This window comes from Strongylocentrotus purpuratus, unplaced genomic scaffold, assembly GCF_000002235.5.
Source record: "Strongylocentrotus purpuratus isolate Spur 01 unplaced genomic scaffold, Spur_5.0 spur5_scaffold_10, whole genome shotgun sequence".
NCBI classification, from domain to species: Eukaryota; Metazoa; Echinodermata; class Echinoidea; order Camarodonta; family Strongylocentrotidae; genus Strongylocentrotus; species Strongylocentrotus purpuratus.
Window position 1 is genome coordinate 7,723,313 of NW_022145595.1, and position 21,458 is coordinate 7,744,770.

A 21,458-nucleotide genomic window follows, 5' to 3' on the forward strand; every position below is an offset into this window, starting at 1 on the left:
AATTATGGAAAGCCGTTAGCATCTTTGAAAATGTTTTTAAAAGTTTTTTTAAAAAGGCGTAAAATGTTGATTCAAATCATTCATATTTTCTATGATCAAGGAGATTTCATGTTCTTGATGTGGAAATTATAAAAAGTCTAAAATACTTGAATTATTGCTTTTGAGTATATTTTTTTTTAAGGCTACAAATGGCTCTCCATAATATTTAAGTCCAACTTAGAGTTAAGATTGACTTAGTATCTTTGTGAAACACCCCCTGGAATTCTGGATTAACAGATATTTCTAAAACATTACTAAAAGGAGAGACTAAATTGTTCTGGGTTAAAGGTAATAATGGCTGATCACGCATTGTGAAGCTTTTGGGAATCGTTAAAAAAAAAATAGGAAAATTAAATACCCCACTCTCTCTCTCTCGCTCTCTCTCTCTCTCTCTCTCTCTCTGTTCTAGGACACATACCCCCTGGACAACTACCCCCTAGGACAACTCCCCCGGTACAACTAACTACACCCTTGGACAACTACCCCCAGACAACTCCCCCCGTACAACTACCCTCATATAACTACACCCTTGGACAACCCCCCGTACAACTACCATCATATAACTACACCCTTGGATAACTACCCCCGGACAACTTCCCCCCCATACAACCACTCCCTACGACAACCATCCTCTAGGACAACCCTGACACTATCCTAGGTTAGTAGTAGTAGTAGTAGTAGTAGTATTGGTGGTTATTTTACCTGACTGCTAAGAAATCATAAATGCTTGTTAGTAAGCAATCAGAGGACCGACGGCTTTAGGTCCTCTCCGAAAGACCTGGTAATGGGGATTAATGCCTTACCAAAGGGCACTAGCACCGGGGCACTGGGGTACTTGTCTGGGAGTAGTTGTCCGTGGGTAGTTGTCCTAGGGGGTAATTATCCTAGGGGTGATTATCTGTGGGTGGATGTCCAGGGGGTAGGTGTCTGGATACGAGTATTGATACGCAATAGGATCCTAGCGTCTGATATCGTAGTACCCCCCCCCCCCCCCAATCAGGCTATATCCTTGGAAGTTGCTGTCTTATTTTCCTAGTAGTCAAACTCCGTTATTTTGTTCGGCAGTTCGTGTCGCTAGGGCTGGATTGCTGGGAATGGTGTTTTTTCGAGGTCTGTGTTTGTACATGAATACATCTCCTTTCTGAGGACGATTCTAGCTTTGCTGCTGTACAGTTTTATTGGGGGATGGGCGTTTCGGGAGGGGGGATGGTGTTTGTTGAGTCTGTCATTAAATGCTTTCGACATTTGTTCTCTTTTGGTGTTTTAAATAGCAGGATTGACGGCGGTACCCACCCCTCCCCCCCCCACTCAGTGTTATTTAGGGTACGCATATGCGTGTTCCCAGCGACCCCCCCCCCCCCCTTTTTCAGCAAAAGTCCGGTGTGTAAAGCCAATACGGGTAGACCTTTTTCTTTTGTTACGAGCCGGAGAGTTTGGTTTCCGTTCACGGAGTGGGGGGGGGGGGGGGGGCGGTTTGGCAGTGTGATTGAGGTATGATGTCCCAGTCACCCCGACAAAACCGACATTTGACCGGCAGCAGACCGAATGAGAATTTACATTTACGACAAACAGCCAAGAATCGGTCGCTTTGGGGTTTGTGTATATAGAGAAGTTTTGGCGTTGCGATTTAAGGTATATGGCCCAGTCAGCTCAACGAGACAGTTCTTGGGTCACCTACCCCTTGGACATCCACCCCCGGATAACCACCACCAATCAACTACCCCCTAGGGCAACCACCCTCTAAGACGACTACCCCGGGACAACTAGCCCTTGGACAACTACCCCCAGACAACTACCCCTATACGACAACCATCCTCTAGGACAACTACCCCCGGACAACCAACCCAGGGGAGAATGTTCCAGGGGTAGTTGTCCTAGGGGGTAGTTGTCCTAGGGGAAATTGTCTGGTGGAAGTTGTCCGGGGGTAGTTGACCCGTGGGTAGTCGGCGTAGAGGGTGGTTGTCCTATGGGGTAGTTGTCCTAGGGGGTAGTTGACTTGGAGTGGTTATCCGGGGGTGGATGTCCAGGGGTGAGGTGTCCGGATACGCAACGAGACCGAAACCAGACCAAATAAAATGACTACATTACCCGAATTGCCAAGAATCGGAAGGTTTGGAGTGCGTGGAAAGTTAGTTTGGTGGTGTGACGGAGGTATGACTGTGTTTCTTACCTCGTATTAATCTACCGATGGCCGATTCATCAATATCGGATAATTTCCTGAACAATATTGAGTAAAACATTGATTGATTGATTGACAGATTACTTCCTGGCAGCTGATTTTATGATTTTTGTAATTTACCGTGGCTAGCCGCTGGTGGGTGAGTTGATTGATTACACAACTGTAAATCGTTTAAACTGGATAGGATTGCTGTTGGCAAGTCCCTTTAAAAAACAACTCCCAAATTAGTGCCATGTTCAATGAACTTCTATTGGAATAAACGTGATATCCTCCCTTTTCTCTATCTCTCTCTACAAAATAGTATGTATATATCTTTCTATATCCCCTCTCTTTCTCTCTCTCTCTCTCTCTCTCTCTATCTCTCTCTGTCTCTCTCTGTCTCTCTCTCTCCCTCTCTCTTTTCTCTATCTCTCGTGATTGATTGGTCGAAATGATTATTTAAAGATAAAGTTGAGTTCTGGTCATGCGATTGCAAAAGAAACGGTGTGGAAACTATCAGAAAAGGTTGATCTTTTAGCATAAGTATTGGTGTGTACTGCGAGGTTCTGGAGTCATTAAATTAATGATCAAAAATTGGCCCAGTCTTGGTAGAGTAACAAGCACTGTACACAGAACGATGTATATGGGACTAAACAAACATGTGGCATCAAAATCGGGCCACATTTTTAAGCTGTTATTTGTGATATTCATTGTGAAGGCATTTGAAGAGCAATGCTTTTAGTTTTAATAGGGAATATGTTTACTCTGATGTTCTTCCACATTAATTATAACAATGATAACGCTCACAAATTATTTTTCCTCTCTTCCCAGAACTCATCTTCGCTTTAAGCACATTTTTTTTTGAACGGCTCAAACTACGATTCAAGCATTTTAAAGTATACTAAAATATACTTTCAAAAAGCTTGGAAGAAAGTGTTACCATGCCCGTATATAAATCAACTGGTAGGCCTAAGGATATAAAGTTACCCTCCTTTCTTTTACCTTGTCAGTCTCGATATTATTTAGAAAACCTATTGAACTTTCTTCTCACCCGTCCCATTTTAATATTCCCTTAGCAATTATCATGATTAGTTGAAGTTAAGGAAAATCGTTTGAATAATTAATGTCCATTTAATACCTGATAGTCCATATTGTATGACAATGTGTTTCACAAATTCACGTGCTCACAATAATGATCCTCCGCCTTCGAAGTGTGAAAAATATACAAGGAAACAAAAAAGAATTTCCCGAAGAGTAAGTCATTAAAACGTGGGAAGTCTTTCAATTTTTGATTAAAATGTTATATCTACCATTCGTCATGTTAAATTCGATATGTGTTGGTTTGCAAGATGATTCCGCACACATCGCTTGTTTCCCCGCGCACGACGCGTGTACAATTTAACGTTCGCGCCCGCCAGTGCTATCCACGTACATAAATCAGTCTAGATGCGCTCCAGAGACACCAGCGCTGTGGCTAAAGGCGGGAAAATAAAACCACCAGACTGCAAGGCGACTTTTCGATGCAACGATTCCAGATGAAAAACAGAAGCCGGGTCAAATAAAATTTGAGAAAATACTTGGATATTGATATTGCCGCTATCCCTGTAGGATAGATAAATAATAAATGATAGCCGGGGATTCGTGTTTTTCTTCTTCGTTTCGCGAAGTTATTTACGGTGGTGGAGTTTTTTATCGGCAGTTCATGGCCATGACGGATGTATCGGTATTATCGTTGCAATCGAATCTGATTTTTGATATATTTGTGTGTGCGTTTGTTTGTGTGTTTTTATATATAATATATATATATATTGTTTGTGTGTGTTTTGGGTTTTTTTTTTTTTGGGGGGGGGGGGGGGTAATTCTCTATTTTCAGGGGAAGTGCTATGTTTTGTTTAAGAGTATTTTTTTTCTTATTATGTACAAAGCATTGCGTTTTTTAATTAAAGAAATAAGTATGGATATTTTGAATATTGTTTTTCCATGATCTTAGTTTTTGAATAAAATATAAATTGTACAATTTAGAATGGGCTTAAACTGATTTAACGTTTGAGTGATGTAATTCGTATTATTTTTCTTTTGGTTTGTACTAATTCTGTTTGGAGAAATGAAACATTTCGAAAAAGAAAAAAAAAGATAAGAATATGATGGATTACGTCATTAATACTGTAATCAGGTTAGATTGAATGAGAAAAATAATGAAAACGGAAGGTACAGTATATATTACCGCACACAATGAATTCACAAAATAACAAATATCATCCCTAATGCCTCATTTGAAATGATGTAGGTCTATCACATTGCATAACAACAATATAAAGGCAATCCTACGAACTACCTTTACTTTCAGTTTTAAAAGAATTTAAAGGTCTTTCGAAATAATCTTCACAGTAGTGTTGTGGTCTGGTGGATACCTCGTCGGACTGTGGATCACATGGTTCGCGATTCGAGTCCCACCGCGGCACTAATTTTCTGTGGCAAGATATTTATCTAAATTTGCCACTCTCCACCCAGGTGTGGGTACCAGTAGGAAGGAATTCCTTGAATGCTATAAGCAGCGAAATTAGTAGCGTAGCAGAGCTGGGTAATATTGGAGCGCCTTGAACAGATTGCATGGTGGATATGCGCTCTATGAAGTAAACAAATCTTTAAAAGAATATTATTAGTAGTATTATTATTATCATTATAACTATCAATTGCAAAAAAAGACAGTGCTCTTTCTAAGCATAAGAGTTTGTACGTTAAATCACTTAACATCTACTTCAAATAAACATCATCATCACTTATAAAAATGTCTCAATAATTTTTGACCTAATTCTACCATACTCTAATTTCTCTGTATTACATTTTCATTCCAGGTAGAAACTGGACATATCTCATTAGAGAATTTATCAACAATATAAAATTGTTATCCGATAGTAACTTAACATCTACATTAGATTGCAGGTAATTACATTTTCAAATTATTATTATCACCTTTCTTCTTATTATCACTATTTACATCATTATCATTATCATCTTTCTTATTATAATCATTATTTTCATCAGTTTTATTATTTATATTATTATTATTATTATACAGATATAAGATGACAAGTTTGGTTTCATTATAGGTAGAAATTTGACATAATTTATCTCATTAGATAATCTATCAACAATATATATGGTATCCAACAGTAACTTCACATCTTCGTTAGACTCCAGGTAATTATTACATTTTCTTATTATCTTATTATTATTATCATCATAATAATATTATACCGCCATGGATCACACGGAGAGATAAAAATTAATGATCACGACTTTGGGCCTCTCTCGCCCTCTCCACTTCTAATCGGCGTGCACATACTGGAGATGGCTAATTAAAGGAGGGATGCGTCCCCCCTCCCTCCTCACACCCACACTTTGTTCGGCCTACTACGCCCATGGATTGAGGGGCCATGGAAATTTATTGATTTCTGCTATACCCGTAGATCCGATGTTGGGTCAAAATCGTGTATATGCCAGCGTGAACTCACACTGCGTGCTTGCTACGCATATGTAATGATAGTCACCACAGATATACATAATCAGATGGATGGACGGCAGATTAGGACTGACAGAGGTTTCCAATATGGACGCTGTGAAATGTCTGGCAGTTATACCATACTAATATGAAGAGGTAATCGAGGTTTTTTTTTCTCATGTGTCCGCTGAGAAAAAGACGATTTTATTTCTTTTCTCACATTAACATTGATCACAATCGCAATCGTTTTCGAAAAATCAACTAAAGAAAAAATTAATAGCCTTTCATTTTATTTCTCATAAAATCATGTTCAGATTACGTACTAATTAAATCATTGTCATGTTCGCATTTTTCAATATGTGACACACAAGGCTATTTAAATTGCCTTAATTCGCGTTTTAGAAAGAAGTTGCTGTCGAGTTATTGGTGGGTTTCTTAAATTCCTTTACGTCCCCGATACATGAATTAAAATTGGGAACAAGCTAAAGAAATAATGGAACACAAAACGAGTAACAAAACAAATTATAGATAAGAACACAATTAACAGCGAATCGTATCGTTGTTGTTGTTGGCTTTTATTGCGTTTTCTAGTATCGTCGATGGATGATTTTCGCCATATCGTTGGGCACATATGCTTTTATAGTTTTAGATTAATCTTGAAAATACTGCTTAACTGCACCGAGATATATCATTATTACGCTGTCATCCATTACAGTTTACCATGAAAGACCTACAATTATCACTAGGCAAACACAAATGCGGTCGGTGATTACTAAAAATTACTCAAAAATTGTTCATACACAACTAGGGTAATAACGTGAGGGGTATGCCATTTCAGCTTATAAATTTCAAATCCTAGATTTCTCCCTTAAAGGCCGGCTGTCCTAGTTCAGCCAGAAGGGATTAGACCACACATCGAGGTCACTGACAGGTGGCTATCTCATTAACTATCTCAGCTCTCAATTAACATAAGAAAAAGAGGATCATGTAGGACCAACAGGTACCGATTGGGGAAGTTTTCTATATAGAGGGAGCAAGTAGCTACAAGTAGGACAGTGTGGCTTTAAACATAATCACATTGCAATGCTACACGCAGACTTCAATGTCTGCCACACATGCGATCTTTGCTTCCTGTCCATGTATTTAAGATGAACTCTATGGTTGTTGGCCAATCAAGCGCCTCCTTTCACACGCAGACGATAATTCTCGCCTCCCGCGATACTCTCCGTCTGATAGTTTCCCGCGCTTAATTAATCGTCTGCTTCTGCCGCGACAGCTACTCGGTATGTATCTTACCCGAGGGGGTGGGGGAGATGTATGACATGTGGAGAGGTGATGGAAGGCCGTGGAAACAATTACACGTTTAGCAGAGTGCCCATCGCCATTGGAGGCAACGGAGAGCCGGCAACGCATCCAAGTAGGTTGTATAGAGTCATCGGTGCTTAGATTAATGGAAGATATTTTGATGACGGGTGATAAATGATTATGGAATAATAGAATTTGGAGCTGGTTATTTGAGCTGATTTGAATCTTCTTATATCGAGACAAAAAATATCACCACAACCTAAGACGATGAGAGTGAGACACAAAAGGTACCCCCTCACTCAACATAGGTAGGTTACAAGAGGAAAGTCGTTTTTTCCGAGACTGATAAACTATAAAACATTAAAAAGGAAAGATCAGGGTCTTGATATATTTCAATGATTTATGAAAATTTACAAGGAAGAAAGAAGAAAAATTGTAAGAGATAAATCATCCTTGGAAAAAAAGGAAAATAGGACCATCGTATTCAAGTTGATAAAATATATTTGTGAAAAGAAGCAAGGATTTACCTATTTGCAGAATTATTGAAATTGCACTGTGATATAATCATAATTTCGTAGCAATCGTACTGTGACAGTATAAGTATATTCTACATGTATTTATAATGATGCAACACAAGTAATTTAATAAAACTGTGCCCTTATTCTCACCCTACAACCGGCATAATATCCAATTCAAAACCTAAAATGGTATTTCTGCCCCTTGAGGGCGTGCTACACTTCCCGCCAGGATTATCGATACTCTTGTTTGAATGGGTGTATCGTTTTCATTTGAAGTGGTCCTCACCGTGAGCTATCGTTTACAACATGTTTCCGTTTTATATCTAATTATTCCGAATGCAAGGCAAATGTAAGAGAGCCGCGTGTAGCTGTGTCTCTATTTATTGACGAGTTACCGCCTCATCATGTCTACGTCGTGGGAAAGTTGCCCATGGTTTTATAATTTATAGGTAGGGTTTGCCAAATGATCACTATTCTAATTTTGCAATAATGGTTACGATACGTTGAGCGAATGGGAAAAAATATGTACAGCATTCAACGATTTACTAATTCTTATTTTGAAAGGATATTTCAATCTACTCCACAAACTACTTGGTGTGAGCCTTTTGCTCGCAGTTACAAAGCGATTCACATTTCGCTTAACAACTGAGGATGAGGACCGTTTCAACGATGATAAAATCACTTTCAGAACGACAGCTGAGCAAAATGTTTACACGCACCGGTACACGTATTCCATCGCTGTGTTTCGATCCAGTCCTCAAAAACATTGGCTGCTACAGCCGTCCGTAAAGATATTCTCAATTATATGTCTCAGTCGCTTTAAAGCAGTTTGGTGAGCCGTATGTTCCCATCTGCAGTTAAGTACAGCACATGTATTTACAAAAAATGATTTGTATGACATAATGTATAACGAACAAACAAGAGCATTTAAATATTTGCTAATCAGGCAATATCAAGCAATGCGGCATATTTTTATCATTATGTCGTAAGAGTTGTTTCGTCAAGGGTTAAGTACTACTTAAAAACAAAGCCCTGCATTTTTACAAATTCTTCTTACAAATATATTTTGCACATCAGTTCGTAGTCTTCACTTGATTCTGCAATCGTTTCATAACATGACTAAAAAATGAAGAATAAGTTTTATGAGTACATATGACGACACAAGTTGTCGTCTTTTTGTTTTTCTTTTGTGAAATGAAGGTAGGCCTATTTCTATGTGGAAAAAAAAAAGAGAGGAAAGTATCGTTAATGTACGACTTGAGTCAAAATAATATCTTTGGCTGTTAATTCCCTTTGACTGCGAATCCTGGAATGAATCCCATAAATCCGACAAAATACTCCGGCGTCGTGTGGTGCAAACATTTTCTTTTGACGGTATCCCATCTCGTGTTTTAATGTGCCCGTCCCCCGTGTATGCTTTCCCGAAGGAGCGATAAATACAGGCAATCACAGCCGCGATCAGATTCTTAAAGATACCATACCTGGCCATCAGTCAACGCGCATGAAGCTTCTTTTTATCCCGCGACTTCAGTTTCCAAACCCGCGCAATCCGCTGCCAAGTCACACGTGTACACGTGTAAAGTGACATAGAGCAGTAAACATTTACCCGTGTTAAGACAATGCCATGAGAGAAGAATGCAGACAGATGAATCCCCGAACTCAGACCATAGTCACATTGACGAGGCCGATACCAAAACCGAACCCCAAAAATAAAATAAAATGATATTACCCCCAATTAAAGAGAAGGTGAGTTCTGACTGCATGAGAAGAAGTGAAAAATAATTTGTGAGCGTTATCATTGTTATTATGCAAGTGTGGAAGAACATCAGCTAAAAAAAAATCCCTGAAAAGCATGGCTCTTCAAATGCTTTCATATTCTAAATATGGCATGCAAGTGATGCAACAACATAACAATCGGGACGGATTTTTATGCCACATGTTCATGTAGCCCCATATACATCTTTCTGTGTGCAGTGCTTGTAACTTTACCAAGACTGGGCCAAATTTCATAGTATTTGGCTGATTCCAGAATCTTGCACTACACACCAATAGGCTACTACATGCTAGATGATCAACCTTTTCTGATTGATTCCACACTGTTTCTTGCACATTACAATTGCATGACCAGAACTCAACTTCAACTTTAATGGCCATGAAGAGATCGGTTGAAGTCGCTTTGATGGTGCGAGAATAATAATCGGGAAAATGTTTTAATCGACAGATTTTGTCTGTTCCTCCTTTTAAAGTGAAGGTTGATGAAAAAACTGCGTAATTTTTCTTATCAAATGTTATTTATTATAATCCTTCTAATATACTGACCCTCTAACATGCAAAAAATCTTCTTTTTTTTTAAAACCATATAGATATTTATGGTTTTTTTGAAGGCGTCTAACAGTAAATTCTCCCAACCATTTTTGAATTTTCCAAACCGTTTTTCCATGAAAATAAGACATAAGACAGGCTTTTAAAAAAAACTTTCAACACTGAAATGTCTGGAATGCTGTACTAGTATATAGAGCCAATTCATTGCTTTATGACGATTTCCATTCACTTAAAATGTAATTAAATGTAAAAATATAGTTGGGAGAATCAAGGAATCGATTAGATCAGTTTTTCCTAATTTTTATTTTCAATATTGGTCTGTTTTCACTCAAACTTTCAGATTATCTTTAATTGTACATCTAACATTGAAGTCACTACCTTAGCACCATTTTCTCTCAGTTGAACAATGTTACCACATCCCTTTAAATCCATGTCAGGTCTTACGTACATGATCACATCAGTGAGCTCTGTAACGATGATCTTGATTGGCCATTGTAATTTTGCAATTGATTGCAAACCTTTGTGTTACAGGCCCAGAATCTGTTGGCTAATAACTAAATGCTACATAAAATGAAATTCGTGAAAAGAAAATATACGAAATTATTTTGTTAATCAAAATCTTTGATTTCACTGCAAATAATCTATTTTTCATTGACTGATTGATGACCAAAACAGCTTAATTTTTCATATCATCGAGGGTTGTCAACCACGTGACTGGATATGATACATCAGGCGATTTCTCGAAACCAATTTAGGTTGCAAAATTATGAAAAAAGAAACTAGACCTCTTTATTCTGATAATCATGGAACAAAGTTATACGTTATCATGAATTTGTGATTGAAAATTTGTTGTCAACGATTGACTCATAATATTCTAGGCCTGATATTAAAAAGCATGCAGTAACTATTCATAATAGAGTGGGAAATGCAAATGTTAAGATTATGACGTCACGCCACTTACGATGGAATTGGATCTGTTTTCCTCACACCATTCTTGTCACTAGATATACCTACAACCAAGCGGTATGGAAATGTTCGTGGATAAAGTACAAAAGAATTAAACCATCTACATGTTCTAAATTTTTAAAAAAAAATTTAAAAAGAGCGGTTGCTAAAGGGGAGGGGGGGGGGAGATTTTTAATGACAAAAGATCGGACTTTGGAGAGTTGAAAAGAAAATGAGCCTTATAAGGAACATGAAAATATTGTGAGTGAAAAATCGAGATGGATAATAAAAATAGACACAAAGAGGAAAAGAGAGGGAAGGCACACAACTTGAGCGGATGTCTATATTCTAAAACAAAAAATATGATACATGTATTAAATTTGGAAAGAGAGGCAAGGGTACTATTTATATGTATATAATAATTATGTGTGTGTGTGTTGGTGTGCGTTTGTAAAAGGGTTTAACCGAGGACGCACTGACAAAATATAACCTTCTAACCGCGGACCTACCTTCTATGGGGGACGGTCCTCGTTTCCAAATAAGAGTTAATTATGCTTTCTCTCATGCCAGAGAGGGCGCTCTATAATTATGAGAGCAAACGAGCGATCGTCCGCAGTTGTACGTGAATTTCATTTTCAGAGTGCGTTTGCAGTGTGCGAAACTGTACGAAATGGAACGAGAGTGTGTGCATCGAAGTGAATGTCGCCATCTAGTGTCAGCGTTCGAACAGCCCATTACACACTGCACGTAGTATATCTATGGCCTGTATACGGTACGTGCGCGTGCGCGATTCATCATCAGCGCAGCATGTCCTGCATGCTAGCTAGCTGCCTGCAACGTCCTCGATCAAGCCGACGATGGCTGAACGACCTCATCGTCGACGTCGACGCGGTAACGCCGTCGCTTCATCAGAACCTGGTATGTAAAATAACTTCCATCGTGTTTTGGTGTAGAATAGGCCTAAGTTAACTGTCAGAGCTACTCAATAGCCACTTACTAAGTTAGTTAGGCCTAACGTTACATGTTCTGCAGTAAGCCTGTAACTTTTTAGGGCGCTAGTTCATAAGTGTGCCCATACTTTGGCGTCGGCAGCCTACGCGGCTAGCTACCCGTGACTCGCGCGTGGAGAGTACCCTACATACGGCGAACTTCAGCCAGGCACGAGCGCTTATGCACTTGTTGAATTGCAGTGAAACTTGTGAGAAAGTGTATATTATACTGTCTTTGTTTTTAGGAAAAATACTCTCAGAAAGATAATACAATTGGCAAAAAACAGGTAAGAAAGATAAAGACTTTGAAATCAGGCCCTTTACATGGACAATTGATGATGATTCAGTTGATTTTTGGGACGTTATATATGTGTTTAGTACAATAGTACTTTTTAGTAGGGTACCGTCACTCTACTACTTCCTGTCTCATTAATTTTGTCCATCGGCCCAGTGGAGTAAATTATAAAAATTTCCACCAACTGATAAGTTACTTTTGCACTGTTTTTTTTTTTTTTTTTTTGTCTCGCTGTGATATAATTGGAAAATGAATTAATCATATTGTATGTGTTCTCTTCTTTGCGATTTCCAGACAATAATTATGCAAAACACCTCGGTGGACCTGATCCGGATGGATTTGAAACCTGTTTCATTAGTCAGGAGATTGGTGAGTTTTTCATATATACATGTAGAAACATGTTCAGAACCTGATTCATCAATGATTCTGTCATCATATATTCATTATTGTGTTTACTTATTGATGTTTTGTCTTTAATGTTTATAACTATTTATCTCATTCATGTTGCTGTCATTCCATCTCATGTATAATACTGAATCACATACCAAACAGTGAATAATGGACCGTCCTCTGATGTATGTTCGCATTGTGTGTGATCATGTGTTAACGCCCCGCCCCCCCCTTTCACAGACACATCAACTATTTAAACCGTGGACTGTCCTTTGTTGTATGTTTTGTATTGTACATGTATATCAAATTGACATTGGAACTGGGATGTAACTAATTACCTATAACTTTGGTCGTTCCTCTGTTGTATGTTTGTATTGTATATGTTTAGCAGATTGACATTGAACTTGGATGTGACATTAACTAACTGGACTGTCCTCTATTGTATATTTAGAATGTGTATGTCAGGTTGATGTTGGAACTTGGATGTAACATTAACTATCAAACTGTGTACTGTCCTCTGTTGTATGTTTGTAATGTGTGTCAGATTGGTGTTGGAACTGCTTGTACATTAACAATCCAACAGTGGACCGTCCTCTGTTGTATGTTTTTAAAGTGTGTCAGATTGGTGTTGGAACTGCTTGTAACATTAACAATCCAACAGTGGACCGTCCTCTATTGTATGTTTTTCAAAGTGTGTCAGATTGATATGGGAACTTGAATGTAACATTAACTATCAAACTGTGGACTGTCCTCTGTTGTATGTTTGTAATGTGTGTCAGATTGGTGTTGGAACTGTTTGTAACATTAACAATCCAACTGTGGACCGTCCTCTGTTGTATGTTTGTAATGTGTGTCAGATTGGTGTTGGAACTGCTTGTAACATTAACAATCCAACAGTGGACCGTCCTCTGTTGTATGTTTTTAAAGTGTGTCAGATTGGTGTTGGAACTGCTTGTAACATTAACAATCCAACAGTGGACCGTCCTCTATTGTATGTTTTTCAAAGTGTGTCAGATTGATATGGGAACTTGAATGTAACATTAACTATCAAACTGTGGACTGTCCTCTGTTGTATGTTTGTAATGTGTGTCAGATTGGTGTTGGAACTGTTTGTAACATTAACAATCCAACTGTGGACCGTCCTCTGTTGTATGTTTTTAAAGTGTGTCAGATTGGTGTTGGAGCTGCTTGTAACATTAACAATCCAACTGTGGACCGTCCTCTGTTGTATGTTTGTAATGTGTGTCAGATTGGTGTTGGAACTGCTTGTAACATTAACAATCCAACAGTGGACCGTCCTCTGTTGTATGTTTTTAAAGTGAGTCAGATTGGTGTTGGAACTGCTTGTAACATTAACAATCCAACAGTGGACCGTCCTCTATTGTATGTTTTTCAAAGTGTGTCAGATTGATATGGGAACTTGAATGTAACATTAACTATCAAACTGTGGACTGTCCTCTGTTGTATGTTTGTAATGTGTGTCAGATTGGTGTTGGAACTGTTTGTAACATTAACAATCCAACTGTGGACCGTCCTCTGTTGTATGTTTTTAAAGTGTGTCAGATTGGTGTTGGAACTGTTTGTAACATTAACAATCCAACAGTAGACCGTCCTCTGTTGTATGTTTGTAATGTGTGTCAGATTGGTGTTGGAACTGCTTGTAACATTAACAATCCAACAGTGGACCGTCCTCTATTGTATGTTTTTCAAAGTGTGTCAGATTGATATGGGAACTTGAATGTAACATTAACTATCAAACTGTGGACTGTCCTCTGTTGTATGTTTGTAATGTGTGTCAGATTGGTGTTGGAACTGTTTGTAACATTAACAATCCAACTGTGGACCGTCCTCTGTTGTATGTTTTTAAAGTGTGTCAAATTGGTGTTGGAGCTGCTTGTAACATTAACAATCCAACAGTGGACCGTCCTCTGTTGTATGTTTGTCAAAGTGTGTCAGATAGATATGGGAACTTGAATGTAACATTAACAATCAAACTGTGGACTGTCCTCTGTTGTATGTTTGTAATGTGTGTCAGATTGATATGGGAACTTGAATGTAACATTAACAATCAAACTGTGGACTGTCCTCTGTTGTATGTTTGTAAAGTGTGTCAGATTGGTGTTGGAGCTGTTTGTAACATTAACAATCCAACTGTGGACCTTCCTCTGTTGTATGTTTGTAATGTGTGTCAGATTGGTGTTGGAACTGCTTGTAACATTAACAATCCAACAGTGGACCGTCCTCTGTTGTATGTTTTTAAAGTGTGTCAGATTGGTGTTGGAACTGTTTGTAACATTAACAATCCAACAGTGGACCGTCCTCTGTTGTATGTTTGTAATGTGTGTCAGATTGGTGTTGGAACTGCTTGTAACATTAACAATCCAACAGTGGACCGTCCTCTGTTGTATGTTTTTAAAGTGTGTCAGATTGGTGTTGGAACTGTTTGTAACATTAACAATCCAACAGTGGACCGTCCTCTGTTGTATGTTTGTAATGTGTGTCAGATTGGTGTTTGGAACTGCTTGTAACATTAACAATCCAACAGTGGACCGTCCTCTGTTGTATGTTTGTAATGTGTGTCAGATTGGTGTTTGGAACTGCTTGTAACATTAACTATCTAACTGCGGACTGTCCTCTGTTGTACATTTGTATTGTGTGTGTATCACAGTGACATTTGAACTGGATATAACATTGATTATCTAACTCTGGACAGTCCTCTGTTTTATGTTGGTAATGAGTGTTAGATTGATGCTGGAACTTGGTCATATAGCATTGGGTATCTAACCTCAGGCTTTCCTCTGTTGTATGTTTGTATTATGTGCGTGTATATATCAGATTAATGTTTAAACTTGCATGTAACTTATAATGCTACCATACTGATGTGCCTCATTTGTCTCAAACAATCCTCTCTTCGGTGTTCAGGAAAAAGATGTGTCCAAACTCCAAAGAATTCAGAACTGAGAACTCTGCCCCCATCTTGTATTTACATGTATATCCAGTACAGTACAATCACCCCCATCTTAGGAGAGATCCATTGGTTTCCTATTCACTCACTACAAATTATCCTGCTCACATTTAAGGCTGTCCATCGTCTTGCTCCTATTTACTTGTCTGAGTTAGTAGTCCGATATCTACCACCCAGAGCGCTTAGATCTGTCTTGCAAGACTTGTTAGTAGTGAATATTAGTAGAAACAAGTCTTACGATGATAGGTCCATTGTGCTGCACCAACTCTTTGGAACTCTCTTCCTGGTACTCTCCTTGCTCAGTCAAACATAGATGTATTTCAGAAGGAGCTAAAAACATGTTTGTTCAACATTTCATTTTTATTGTCTCATGACTGACTCTATGTGTATCTGCCAGGAAGATTTTCCAAAGAGTCTACCAACAAGTGAGATATTTTTGAATTTTATTTATATCATTGTTTTACCTGAACACTATGTTAATTATTATTATTTCCCAGTAAAGATGTGCGTTGATGGCTAAATGTAAGCTTTTCTCTCTCTATTTCTCATTTTCCCTCTTTATAGGGGATGGGCTGTTTTCAACAAAGGAGTTTATGAAGGGAGAGTTTCTCCTTGAGTACAAGGGTGAACTTTTGACAGAAGAAGAGGCCTTAGAAAGGGATTATAGTAGTTGGCGGCACCATTACAAGTACTTCTTTCAGTGGAAAGGAAGAACAATGTGGTAAGAAAACTCTCCTGATTATCAGAATGGGGAACAGGTAATAATTTCCAGCAAAATTACTGCCTGCAGTATGTGGTACTTTTCAGACTAGCGTAAACTAGACATACCTGTAAATAATTATGAAGGAGCTATATTTGAGAAGCTTGATTTATATTCACAAAGTTTGCTGGAGGCATCATGTTTGTTTATCTTTCCTCTTTTTTATCAGTCCTCCTGTTTTTCAGTCGTTCATGGAATTAACCATTTTTCATTAGAGTTTGGTACAATAGTGACATGCTTTAATAACAATTTGATAACATTCTGAGGGAAATGAATGAATCCTGCAAATTTTACTGTTGAAATGAATTTAAGACATGGAGCATGTTACACTTAATCTGTTATAAAGTGTAAAAAAGAATACCTTTGTCATATTAACTGTAAAGGAGTTTTCTCTATGTGAAGACTGGAAGTGGAATGTGTGACCATATAAAACACAGATGTATGTTTTCACTTGCTAATTTTACTTTGTAAAAAGGGAACACAGTGTTATTGTTTATTGACTTTTATAAATCTATTCTTTTGCCCCCCCCCCCTGCTTTTTTTCTTTCAGCATAGATGCCGCCAACTACACACAGTCTCTTGCAAGATATGCAAATGATTCTCGGCCATCAAGGAGGAGCTGCAACTGTAGAATCAGAAAAATAGAAATGAATGATTCAGTACATCTAGGGATCTTTGCTCTGAGAGACATTCAAAAAGGGGAAGAACTGCGTTATGACTATAATGCTAAATACACACTGAATGCTGGAGGTGATCGAAATGCATCAGATACTGGAGGTGCTCAACAGGCATCAGAAGTTAGAGGTGTTCAGTTGGCGCCAGATTTTGGAGGTGTCCAACAGGCGTCAGATGCTGGAATTGTTCAACATGTGTCTGATGCTAGAGGTGCCCAACAGGCGTCAAATGCTGGAAGTGTTGAACTGGCATCATATGCTACAGGTGTCCAACAGGCATCAGATGCTGGTGGTGTCCAGCAGGCGTCAGATCCCGGAATTGTTCAACAGGCACCAGATGCTGGAGGCGTCCAACTTGCATCAGATGCTGGAGGTGTTAATCAGGCGATAGATAGTGGAGATGTTCAACAGGCGTCAGATGCTGGATGTATTTATCAGGCATCAGATGCTGAAATTGTTCAACAGGTGTCTGAAGCTGGAGGTGTCCAACAGGCATCAAATGCTGGAGGTGTTGTACTGGCATCATATGCTACAGGTGTCCAACAGGCTTCAGATACTGGTGGTGTCCAGAAGGCCTCAGATCCCGGAATTGTTCAACAGGCACAAGATGCTGGAAGCGTCCAACTTGCATCAGATGCTGGAGGTGTTAATCAGGCGTCAGATGGTGGAGATATTCAACAGGCGTCAGATGCTGCAGGTGTTCAACAGGCATCAGAAGCTGGAGTTATCCAACAGGCATCAGATGCTGGAGTTGTTCAGCAGGTCTTAGATGCTGGAGGTATTTATCAGGCATCAGATGCTGGGGGTTGTTCAACAGGTCTCAGAAGTTGAAAGTGATCCATGTGCTTCAGATTCTGAAATCTCTGAATATGCATCTGATTTGGAAGATTCTGGGCATGAATCAGACTGTGATGATTCAAATCATGCATTAGATCCTGACTTTGTAGTTGACGAATCTGACTCCTCTGATGGTAATTCTTCTGAAAGGTCTTATGTCATTCCATTGAAAAGACCAAAAGTTACTGTGTTGTATCCCGAAGCATCCCAGGTCAGCTCTGAATCGCCATTACATACTGCAGAAAGCAATGTATTGCAGAGAAATCCTGATACATCTCATGTCCGCTCTGAAGCACACTTACCTCATAGTTCTCCTGGAAAGATCAAAGTATTACGTACTAACAACCAGCAAAGGAGACACTGGGACAAAGGGGCATACTGCCCATTTTGTCGATCGTATCAGAAGAAGCTACCAAGACACCTAAGAGAATTCAAGGCTCACCAGAACGAACCAGATATCATACAGTGGCTCACATGCATTCATGATTAATTTCATTGTGTTATATTCAGACATAAAGGTATGGCTACATTCAAAGAATTTGTTAATGTTCCTCAAAATTCAGAAGAATTGTAAGTGATTCTGCATATTTTCTTAGAAAACAAACAAAAAGTCATAGAAGATCCGTCATAGATATATATCTCTGTTTATAAGTTTGATTTATTGCTAAATATTTCTCAGTACAATGTACATGTAGGTTCAGGCCAAAAGTATGGGTACATGGATAGGGATTTAACATTTTAAGTTTTCCATTTATTTATGATTCAGCATTTTCTTACTAAGATGAGAAAAGGTCAAAGGAGACCCTTTATGGAAATACCTATTGTTTTGGAGTTTGGTTTATTGCTAAATGTTGTTAAATACATGGAGATTCAGGCCAAAAGTATGGGTACATGCATTCATGATTAATTTCATTGTGTTATATTCAGACATAAAGGTATGGCTACATTCAAAGAATTTGTTTATGTTCCTCAAAATTCAGAAGAATTGTAAGTGATTCTGCATATTTTCTTAGAAAACAAACAAAAAGTCATAGAAGATCCGTCATAGATATATATCTCTGTTTATAAGTTTGATTTATTGCTAAATATTTCTCAGTACAATGTACATGTAGGTTCAGGCCAAAAGTATGGGTACATGGGTAGTGAATTAACATTTTAAGTTTTCCATTTATTTATGATTCAGCATTTTCTTACTAAGATGAGGAAAGGTCAAAGGAGACCCTTTATGGAAATACCTATTGTTTTGGAGTTTGGTTTATTGCTAAATGTTGTTAAATACATGGAGATTCAGGCCAAAAGTATGGGTACATGCATTCATGATTAATTTCATTGTGTTATATTCAGACATAAAGGTATGGCTACATTCAAAGAATTTGTTGATGTTCCTCAAAATTCAGAAGAATTGTAAGTGATTCTGCATATTTTCTTAGAAAACAAACAAAAAGTCATAGAAGATCCGTCATAGATATATATCTCTGTTTATAAGTTTGATTTATTGCTAAATATTGCTCAGTACAATGTACATGTAGGTTCAGGCCAAAAGTATGGCTTCATGGATAGTGATTTAACATTTTAAGTTTTCCATTTATTTATGATTCAGCATTTTCTTACTAAGATGAGGAAAGGTCAAAGGAGACCCTTTATGGAAATACCTATTGTTTTGGAGTTTGGTTTATTGCTAAATGTTGTTAAATACATGGAGATTCAGGCCAAAAGTATGGGTACATGCATTCATGATTTATTTCATTGTGTTATATTCAGACATAAAGGTATGGCTACATTCAAAGAATTTGATTGTGCTCCTCAAAATTCAGAAGAATTGTAAGTGATTCTGCATATTTTCTTAGAAAACAAACAAAAAGTCATAGAAGATCCGTCATAGATATATCTCTGTTTATAAGTTTGATTTATTGCTAAATATTGCTCAGTACAATGTACATGTAGGTTCAGGCCAAAAGTATGGCTTCATGGATAGTGATTTAACATTTTAAGTTTTCCATTTATTTATGATTCAGCATTTTCTTACTAAGATGAGGAAAGGTCAAAGGAGACCCTTTATGGAAATACCTATTGTTTTGGAGTTTGGTTTATTGCTAAATGTTGTTAAATACATGGAGATTCAGGCCAAAAGTATGGGTACATGCATTCATGATTTATTTCATTGTGTTATATTCAGACATAAAGGTATGGCTACATTCAAAGAATTTGATTGTGCTCCTCACATTTCAGAAGAATTGTTAGAGATTCTGCATATTTTCTTAGCAAACAAAATGTCATAGACATATCTTTGTTTATGAGTTTGGTTTATTGCTAAATATTGCTAAATATATGTAGGTTCAGGCCAGAAGTATGGCTACATGCATTCATAATTGATTTGATTAAGTTATTACAGGTACATTGATTTAAAAGTTTTATGTGTTCCATCTAATCATTTTTGTATGATTCTACATTTTCTTACAAAGTAGATGAAGGTAAGCGTAGGTTGCTGTAAATGATTGATCATGGAAAGCTTAAAATGTATACAGAATGTAGGGTAATTACTGTAAGTCAGAGTCTTTTCAAAAGCAATTTTTCTTTCTTTCACATCTCAGAAATATTTCATTTTGAAATATTGGTGTAAAAAAAAACATTTTACATTTTAAACAATACGATCCTCTTGAGGAAGGCTTTAATCAGCAGATGACAGTTTATATTTAAGATGCTATTCGATCAATAACGAGTATTATAAGTTCACTTCTAATATTTCGAAGTGACGTTAGGTAACATATCTCATTGCAGACTTGGTGTGCACACGACTTTTAATGGTTCTTTGACGATACCTTTGGGTAATGATAATAGGTCACGACATGGTGTGAAATATTCAATGTCTTGTCATATTTTCTTCGTTTTTCCGTATAATAAACACAACATGTTGAGGATTTATCTTTGTTCCATGTTTTTTTTTTCAAGTACGGACCCTAAATCATGTAAATATTAAATTAGGAGGCATACATTGTACTTTTGGTTATAACGAACTCTGCGGGACCAGCAAAGTTACTTTGTTACAAAAATTTCAGAATACCACCAAAACAACAAAATAGTAAAATATTTTGAATTTTGAACCAGAAAATTAAGTGATTTTGAATGAAAAAAAATATTGTCATTTCGCTGGATATTAGAGAGTGCACTGTACTGTAACTTTATTGATTAAATTCTATTGCTTTAATAAACATGGTAAAGGCAGTGCATTGTGTTGGTCCGGTCAAAAACTGATTCTCTTTTTAAAAAATTATTATACTCCTTTTGGGTGCAAAATCAACCTCTTAACTGTTTGTTCTTATTTATTTTTTGCTTTTTAGAGACGTTCATTATTGTTTAAATGATATTGTCAATTTCAAGGAAAAGAAGTCCCTCTTACTTTGAACCGTGGGTGATTTGACCGGACCAACGGCTATTGTCTTCTAAAAGTCCACTGACTTTCAGTAAACATAATGCCCCATTTCTCTTCTAATGTTGCCCTTCCACTTCCAAAAGGCGAGATTTCTCTGCAAGAGTAGCCTGTTCTTTTTCAGTTATAGGGCTCTTTCTATTCCAACACTTTCAACTTAGCCCCTTATCACCTTTGAAAATCTCCCCATTTATCTTCCAGTAGTGGCCCTTTCCTTTCTAAAAGCGCCCATTTTCTCTTCAAAGAGTGTCCCTCTTTCAAAAATGATGCCCTTTCTCTTTCATAAATAAACTCCTCTTACAAATTCCAAAATCATCCACTTTTCTAATTTT

At 37.7% G+C, this 21,458-nt stretch overlaps 1 protein-coding gene across 1 annotated transcript; it reads left to right on the top strand.

Annotated features, from left to right (window-relative positions):
• Positions 1–11,646: 11,646 nt before the first annotated feature.
• Positions 11,647–19,829, top strand: LOC105436963. Its single transcript, XM_030980080.1, has 4 exons — positions 11,647–11,707; positions 12,368–12,442; positions 15,993–16,149; positions 16,739–19,829. The coding sequence occupies exons 1-4, from the start codon at positions 11,647–11,649 to the stop codon at positions 17,691–17,693; spliced, it is 1,248 nt and encodes a 415-aa protein (XP_030835940.1). The 3' UTR covers positions 17,694–19,829.
• Positions 19,830–21,458: the final 1,629 nt, after the last annotated feature.

What these genes read in the sequence shown, in the direction of transcription:
- LOC105436963 (XM_030980080.1), top strand. Translation starts at nt 11,647, where the DNA reads ATGGCTGAACGACCTCATCGTCGACGTCGACGCGGTAACGCCGTCGCT. An exon ending in CGTCGCTTCATCAGAACCTG is followed by an intron (nt 11,708 to 12,367) that starts GTATGTAAAATA and finishes TGCGATTTCCAG; the next exon opens with ACAATAATTATGCAAAACAC. An exon ending in TTTCATTAGTCAGGAGATTG is followed by an intron (nt 12,443 to 15,992) that starts GTGAGTTTTTCA and finishes CCCTCTTTATAG; the next exon opens with GGGATGGGCTGTTTTCAACA.